We start from the raw sequence: 7,500 nt of genomic DNA, 5'->3' as shown, positions 1-7,500 counted from the left end.
TGCTCTCTGTCACTCTTGATGCAGCTCCACCCACCCAGACCAGCTCTGTACGATAAAGTTCTTAAAACAAACACACCTACCTGCTTATAAGGTAAAAAGCTATTTTTCTGCAAGTGTTATCTCAAGTAGAAATGAGACTAAAACAAACTGAGTGTGACAGCAGGTGAAGATGAAACAACAGACAGGAGCACAGAGCAGCTCAGAATGGGACCGGTTCATTTTTCCAGTATATCTGTATCACATTAAAAGTTTCCTCAACAGAAATTCATGTCACTTGTAACATAAAAAAAAAAAAATGAAACAGTTAGCCAAAGAGTTAATCAGCTAATGGTAGAGCAACACTTAAAAACAGTTCATGTCAGTCAGCCTCCAGTTGGTGATTAAAAGTTTTTACAATTCCAAGTAAAGACTGAAAACCTTTTTATTTTTTTTTATTTTTTGTGCAATAAAGTGATAACAATAGAAGTGTAAAACAATACAAAACATGGTGTTGGAAGACAGAAGAGGTAACAAAGTCACAAAATAATCAGACATAAAACAAAACAATGAAAAAGAGAAAACAAACCAACAAACAAACAACCAGAAAGAAAAGAGGCAAGTTCAGCTCCATGGTCTGTGAGGGAGTGAAGTTCAGATGAGACGGTTAATGTGCCTGAATATGCACATAGGAGTGTGTTGGTGTGTCTGTGTGACAGGGTGGGAGGGGTCTAGAGGAGTAGGGTGGGGTTGAGGTTGGGGATGGAGGTAGGAGGGGTGGGTGGGGTGGGGTGGGGGTGGAAGGAGGAGTTTGTTAGTTCAGTTTACAACAGTGTTTTAAACACCTGGTTTTAGTCTCAGGTTTAGTTTTAGTTCAGTGCGACATGTGAAGCAGTGAAGCTTCTCTGCAGAATAACAGATAAAAATAACCAAACTGTAAATGTAGTTAAAGTCTCTCTCTCTCTCTCTCTCTCTCTCTCTCTCTCTCTCTGTCTCTCTCTCTCTCTCTCTCTCTCTCACTCTCTCTCTCTCTCTCTCTCTCTGTCTCTCTCTCTCTCTCTCTCTCTCTCTCTCTCTCTCTCTCTCCAGACAGCAGAGGGCGACACCGCGTCTTGTTTCATCTGAACAACTACCAAGAAAATGATTTGATTCATGTATTCATGATGGGGGGGGGGGGGGGTTGAGATGAATAAAAAAAAATAGGAAGATTTCGTTACTACTGGAGTTATGACGTGAAAACATCATATTCAGACCTGAAGGACGTCATGCGGCAGGAGGCAGCAGCGCGCGCAGAGAGCTGAGGGAGGAAGCAGTTCAACCAGCGAAGAAGAAAATGTCAACAATGGCGGCGCGCAGTGAAGTTCGTTTGAGAAAAGCACGTTAAGTTACAAACTATTTTATTGACGTTATTGACGTTTGACAGCCGTTATCCGCGCCGCGTATTAATATCAGTTTTATCATCAGCTGTTTTATTTCACCGTCAGCTGTGACGTCCTGCAGGCTGCGCGAGCTGCTGGATCCGTGCAGACAGCCCCGCGGTCCGTGACGTCAGAGTCACCGTGACCGCAGAGGAACAGAGAGAAAAATAAATAAAGTAGCTGCAGAGGGATTCTACTGGTGACGCTGGTTCTACTGGTGCTGAGCCAGACTGAGGAGCTAGAGAGACTCTGGTGTGAGCTACTGGTCTGGTCTGGTCTGGTCTGATTCAGTTTGATCCAGTCTGATCTGGTCTGGTCTGGTCTGGTCTGGTCTGGTCTGATTCAATTTGATCCAGTCTGGTCTGGTCTGGTCTGATTCAATTGGATCCAGTCTGGTCTGATCTGATCTGATCTGGTCTGGTCTGGTCTGATTCAATTTGATCCAGTCTGGTCTGGTCTGGACCGGTCCTGATTGTGACCCACTCTGGTCTTGTCAGATTTAGTTTATTTTTTGCTCTGATCTAGTTTGACCTATCTAGTTCCAGTCTTGGCTCATCTAGTCTAGTCTGATCTAGGCTAGACTGGTCTGGTCTGGTCCGGTCCGGTCCAGTCCAGGATGCAGCGCGGCAGGCCGGTGGTGGAGGTGGTCCGTCTGGGTCTGGTCTCCTACCAGGAGGCTCTGCGGCTGCAGCAGTCGTATGTCGGCCGGCAGCGGGCGGCGGCAGCAGCGGTCCCGGTCCCGGTCCCGGTCCCGGCTCCGGCTCTGCCCCACGCCCTGCTGCTGTGCGAACACCCTCCGGTCTACACCACCGGGCTGCGGCAGCCCTACCCCCCCCACCTGCTGGACCGCCTCCGCCTGCTGGGGGCCGAAGTCCACCGGACCGACCGAGGAGGACTCATCACCTTCCACGGCCCGGGACAGCTGGTCTGCTACCCAGTGCTGCACCTGGCCAGCTTCAGGAAGGTCCGACTACTGAACTGATCTGATCTGATCTGATCTGGTCTGGTCTGGTCTGGTCTGGTCTGGTCTGATCTGATCTGATTTGAATCAATTTAATCTGATCTGGTCTGATCCAGTTTAATCTTGTCTAATCTAATTCAATCTGATCTAATCTAATTACTTTTGATCTAATCTAATTCAATTTAATGTAATCTGATCTGGTCTGATCTGGTCCCTCAGAGTCTGCGGTGGTATGTGGGTGCACTGGAGCAGACGGTGATCTCGGTCTGCAGCGGGTTTGGGGTGGAAGCCTCGAGGACCCGTCACACCGGAGTCTGGGTCGGGGACAACAAGATCTGCTCCATCGGTACGGCAACGCCACTTTCTTCTTCTCTTCCTCTTTCACGGGCGGCTCTGCTCACGATCTCACTGTTTATCCAGGTCCAGGCGGTTTGCCGACACTGCCGCACCTCATCAAATATTCAAATGACACGAGTTGGATTTGTGCTTCACTGTTCCTGTTATCAGAACCTGACACTAAGTTTATAAGTAAAGTCCCGGTCCAGAATAACTGCCGGTGGATCGGCCTGGTCCAGACCGCGACCGATCACCATGCAGATTCACATAGACTGAGACTCATGGAGCTGAGCAGAGAAGAGCTCAGCCTCATTCTGTGAAGTACTGAAGTAGTATTGCAGTAGTATTGCAGTAGTATTGCAGTAGTATTGCAGTAGTATCACAGCAGTATCGCAGTAGTATTGCAGTAGTATTGCAGTAGTATCACAGTAGTATCACAGCAGTATCGCAGTAGTATCACAGCAGTATTGCAGCAGTATCACAGTAGTATCGCAGCAGTATCACAGTAGTATCACAGTAGTATCGCAGTAGTATCACAGCAGTATCACAGTAGTATCACAGCAGTATCACAGTAGTATCACAGCAGTATCACAGCAGTATCACAGTAGTATCGCAGTAGTATCACAGTAGTATCACAGCAGTATCGCAGTAGTATCACAGCAGTATCACAGCAGTATCGCAGTAGTATCGCAGTAGTATCGCAGTAGTATCACAGTAGTATCGCAGCAGTATCGCAGTAGTATCACAGCAGTATCACAGCAGTATCACAGCAGTATCACAGTAGTATCACAGCAGTATCACAGCAGTATCACAGCAGTATCACAGCAGTATCACAGCAGTATCACAGCAGTATCACAGCAGTATCGCAGCAGTATCGCAGTAGTATCGCAGTAGTATCGCAGTAGTATCGCAGTAGTATCACAGAAGTATCGCAGTAGTATCACAGAAGTATCGCAGTAGTATCACAGCAGTATCACAGCAGTATCGCAGTAGTATCACAGCAGTATTGCAGTAGTATCACAGTAGTATCACAGCAGTATTGCAGTACTCTTGTTGTCTTGCAGGAGTACACTGTGGACGCTACATCACGTCTCACGGCTTCGCTCTGAACTGCAGCACGGATCTGTCGTGGTTCGGCCACATCGTGCCGTGCGGCGTGGAGGGGAAAGGCGTGACCTCGCTCAGCGCGGAGCTGCGGCGGGACGTCCCGCCGCGGGAGGCCGTCCCGCACCTGCTGCGCGCCTTCGCTCAGAGCTTCGACTGCGAGCTGACGGGAGACGGGACGGACTGATCGGTGTTCCTGATGGTTTAGATCTACTGCTGTGCGACAGGTCAGGCCACACAGGAGTTTAACAAATATTTCGGTTCCCGGGGGTCACCGGGTCATCAGTTAGGCTCCTCCCCTCACAGCTGATCGGTTGAGATACGCCGCGTTCACGCCGCTTCCTGTTTCTTTATAGCAACAGTGACAGCGGCGGTCTGATGTCATGTGTGTTTGGTTACCATGGTTACCTCCTGGGGTCAAAAATAGCAGCAAAGGAGACGGGACCGATCCACATGGGAGCGAGAGTTCAGAGTGAAGCGGTCAGACCGGTCCGGACCTCTGACCGGTTTTCCAGTCGCTTCATGTTGGATCTTCAGTAAAACCGGACTGGGGAGGAGCTGCTGCCTCCTGCTGGAGACCAGGAGCACATCCGTTTGGTTTTTTTGTCTGATGTCTCCCACTCGGCTTCATGAAGCCAGTCGACACACTGCAGCAAATTGTTACCAGTTCAAAAAAAATAAAAAAATTGATCATCCTTTTATTAAACTGATCTGCTCTGCTGATATGATCATATGATGCAGTTTGATTGATTACATGTTGATTGTAGAACTGATCAATACTACACTGGCTGGCTAGGGGATGACCTGAACTGATTCTCATGAGATATATGGATCAGATTCCACACAAATATGAATTATGATGACTATTATTATTATTATTATTATATAAGCTGCTCGGTTGTATTCTATATGCCTTTTTAATTTTGGCTCACTAAAATATATCCAACTTGGTCCTGATGGACAGTGACGTCACAGCTCGTGCACAGCAGCTGGCCTGGTGATCTGCGTCAAGCTAGCCTCAGTTAGATAGAGCGACACCGGTTAGACGATTCTGTTATCAAAATAAAAGCATACATTTTTATCAATTTTGGACCCTGCTTATGAATCTGAATCAGGTTTATTTTCGTCAGGTACATTTTCACATACTAGGAATTTGACTGATGACTGTTTGAAATTCAGGTTGGTGCAGTGCATCATGCAGACATTTAGACAGACAGACAAGCAGCAATCAAGCTTTACAAATAGAATTTAGATATCAAACATCAGAGACAAAGAATAAAGAAAGAAGAGATTCCTGAAAATATATACAGTATATACAGTAAGTGTGGTGACTAAGTGGGTCATCGAGATGCTTTTACATGGGCTCAGTAGTAAGTATGGTGCGAAAGGACATTTTAGATTAAAAAAAACAACAGTATTTTAATTTACTACAGATTCCTCCTTGGAAATGTTCTTTCTTTTTTTTTACATCAGTACTTTGTATTTCCAGAAGCATCAATCCACTAAGCACCATGGCAAAGTCTTCATAACATATAGGCTATCTCCAAAACTTACAGACCTGTTGACTCATGGTTAGCAAGAGCAAGTTTGATAAATTGTGATAAACTGTCAGTTTAGATGGAGTGTTGGTCCTGGATGTATTTAGATGTGGCTTTCTGAGACATTCCTGGTGCTTTCTGCTTGATCTTTGGCCAAACGGGACGGCCGCTCAATGTCTGTCACTCAAAAAGACACTTCAACACATGCGCGACAGTAAGGGTTTTATTTTGAAAGTTAATGCCGGAAGTTCTGCTTGTTTATACTTTTCGACTTGACACTGGTATCATTAGCGAACTTAACAACTAATATCTGTCATGTCTAACTTTGCCGCTGAGTCCGGAGCGGAGGAGTGTGTCTGCTGGTGTAGTTAGCTGGCTGCTCTCGGCTCCACGGCTTGTTGTGTAACATTAGCCGCCGTGTGTAACGCACCGTTAGGTCAGACTGGCATTCACTGTCTCCCTTCACAGCCAGCAGCCAAGGATGTGCGTTAGTTTTAGGAACCGGGCAACTGGCGTTAACAGCTAAGTTCGCTAACAACATCACTAAACAACACCCGCCTGTAGCTTGCTAGCTACGTTAGCCAGTGCCGGGCAGTCCGATGGCCTGGAGGTGTGTCGTTTAGTGAGGAGAAGTGTTAGCTAGCCTGTCTGTCAGTATGGGAGACGGTAACGGAGTTAACGGAGACTTGAACGCCAACCTGAGCTGCCAAACAACCGGCGACCCGCTGCTCGACAAGGCGGTGCAGCAGTGGTTAACATGGGACAAGGTGAGTCTGTCAGCGGTGCAGCAGCAGGCAGGTTAGCTAGCAGCAGGTCGGCTGGTCCCAGCCCAGCCTGTTCGTGTGGAGAGAACGACACGCCAACAGTCATTTAAAATCTGCCACTTTAATGCTGCGTAGCTTATCGGCAAACACACATACCCGGTGGAACACGGCTTAAGATATTTAACGAATCATTATGGTCGCCTGGCATATTCGGCATGTAGACTATCCACCAAGCAGCACTTTATTTCTATAAAATAAACTTTCGGAATTGGTCCATGCTGCTCGCTACTGCGGCGCGCTGTGAATTTTGATGGAAGAGGGTTGTAGGAATAACAGGCGAAGCAAAAGTAAAAGTTGATATTTTGTTGAAATAAGATCTGCTTTATGAAAACTATGCATGCCGAATCTACCAGTGGAACCCAACGGTTCAGAATAGGCCTCAAGTCCTGTTTTACGGGGTATATACTTTTGCCGATGTGCAAAAACATCAAATTGTCAGATTTTGAATGGAGTTTGGCGTGAATGGGGGCCGCTCTCAGCTCAGCCCTACACGCCATGTCAGTGTGTCTGGTGGGCATGGCGGGGCATCTCGGCCGGCCTGCACGCCGGTGTGTGTCTGGACATGGAGATTAGCTTTCTGGGTTATCTGGCGATTACGGCATCATGACTCAGATTTGTCCCTGTTAGTAACAGTAGAGAGCAGAGGCCTGTATATTCAGTAGAATCATATTTAACTGAATATTCAGGTTTCAGCCGTCCTGACGCCAACAAGCCTTGCTGCATCTGCCAGGAAACGCTTTGGTCCGACATTCCCCATCCAGCTGGACTGACTCACTGCCTCTGCTAGATTAGACCAGTGGTTCTCAACGTGGGGTTCGGGGACCACCAGGGGTCCTTGAGGGGGTTTCAGGGGTTCCCCAGCAAACTGATCTATTGTTAAACTTCACCATTATTTCATTTACAAGAAGTTAACACAATTAGAGAGTGTAATAGAATGACTGTTTTGATCATAGTTTCTCTGTTATCTCTCTGCCTACAGTACAGACAGTCATGGGATTCTGGACAAAATCATATCTGACAATAAAAATATTCTCAGATTCGGATTCGAGACAAAATCTCACCAAATGGGGGTCTATAGCTCTAATGTGGACTAAATTAGGGGTCCATGATATGAAAAAGGTTGAGAACCACTGGATTAGACTGTCCGGCTAGAGCTTAGAGCAGAGGAGACTGTATGATGTCTGATTCACTGTTAGGGCAGATTAACTTTCCAGCTACATAAATTTACCTGGTGGCCTGTGATTCACCTCCCCCACACACACACACACACACACACACACTGGAGCTGCCTAGTTTAGAAAGGGCAAGGCTGCCATGAATCCGCCTGACCTCTGCAGTAAATG

The 7,500-nt window shown here is 47.0% G+C and overlaps 2 protein-coding genes across 2 annotated transcripts in view; both read left to right on the top strand.

Annotated features, from left to right (window-relative positions):
• Positions 1-1,852: 1,852 nt before the first annotated feature.
• On the top strand, positions 1,853-4,759 carry lipt2 (lipoyl(octanoyl) transferase 2). Its single transcript, XM_071529037.1, has 3 exons — positions 1,853-2,358; positions 2,575-2,701; positions 3,756-4,759. The coding sequence occupies exons 1-3, from the start codon at positions 2,011-2,013 to the stop codon at positions 3,980-3,982; spliced, it is 702 nt and encodes a 233-aa protein (XP_071385138.1). The 5' UTR covers positions 1,853-2,010; the 3' UTR covers positions 3,983-4,759.
• A 1,015-nt stretch (positions 4,760-5,774) lies between these two features.
• Positions 5,775-7,500, top strand: part of LOC139652085 (glucose 1,6-bisphosphate synthase-like) — a gene marked incomplete at its 3' end in the record, with an annotated part of 6,645 nt that continues 4,919 nt past the window's right edge. Inside the window, exon 1 of the mRNA XM_071529034.1 lies at positions 5,775-6,100. Coding sequence (XP_071385135.1) covers positions 5,990-6,100 — 111 coding nt within the window. The remainder of the gene's footprint in view (positions 6,101-7,500) is intronic.

Source organism: Centroberyx affinis, unplaced genomic scaffold (genome assembly GCF_046629955.1).
Source record: "Centroberyx affinis isolate AG114_WGS23_722 - 3 ecotype Tasmania unplaced genomic scaffold, CSIRO-AGI_Caff_v1 ptg001761l_1, whole genome shotgun sequence".
Lineage (NCBI taxonomy): Eukaryota > Metazoa > Chordata > Actinopteri > Beryciformes > Berycidae > Centroberyx > Centroberyx affinis.
This window is presented reverse-complemented; position numbering and strand designations above follow the sequence as displayed.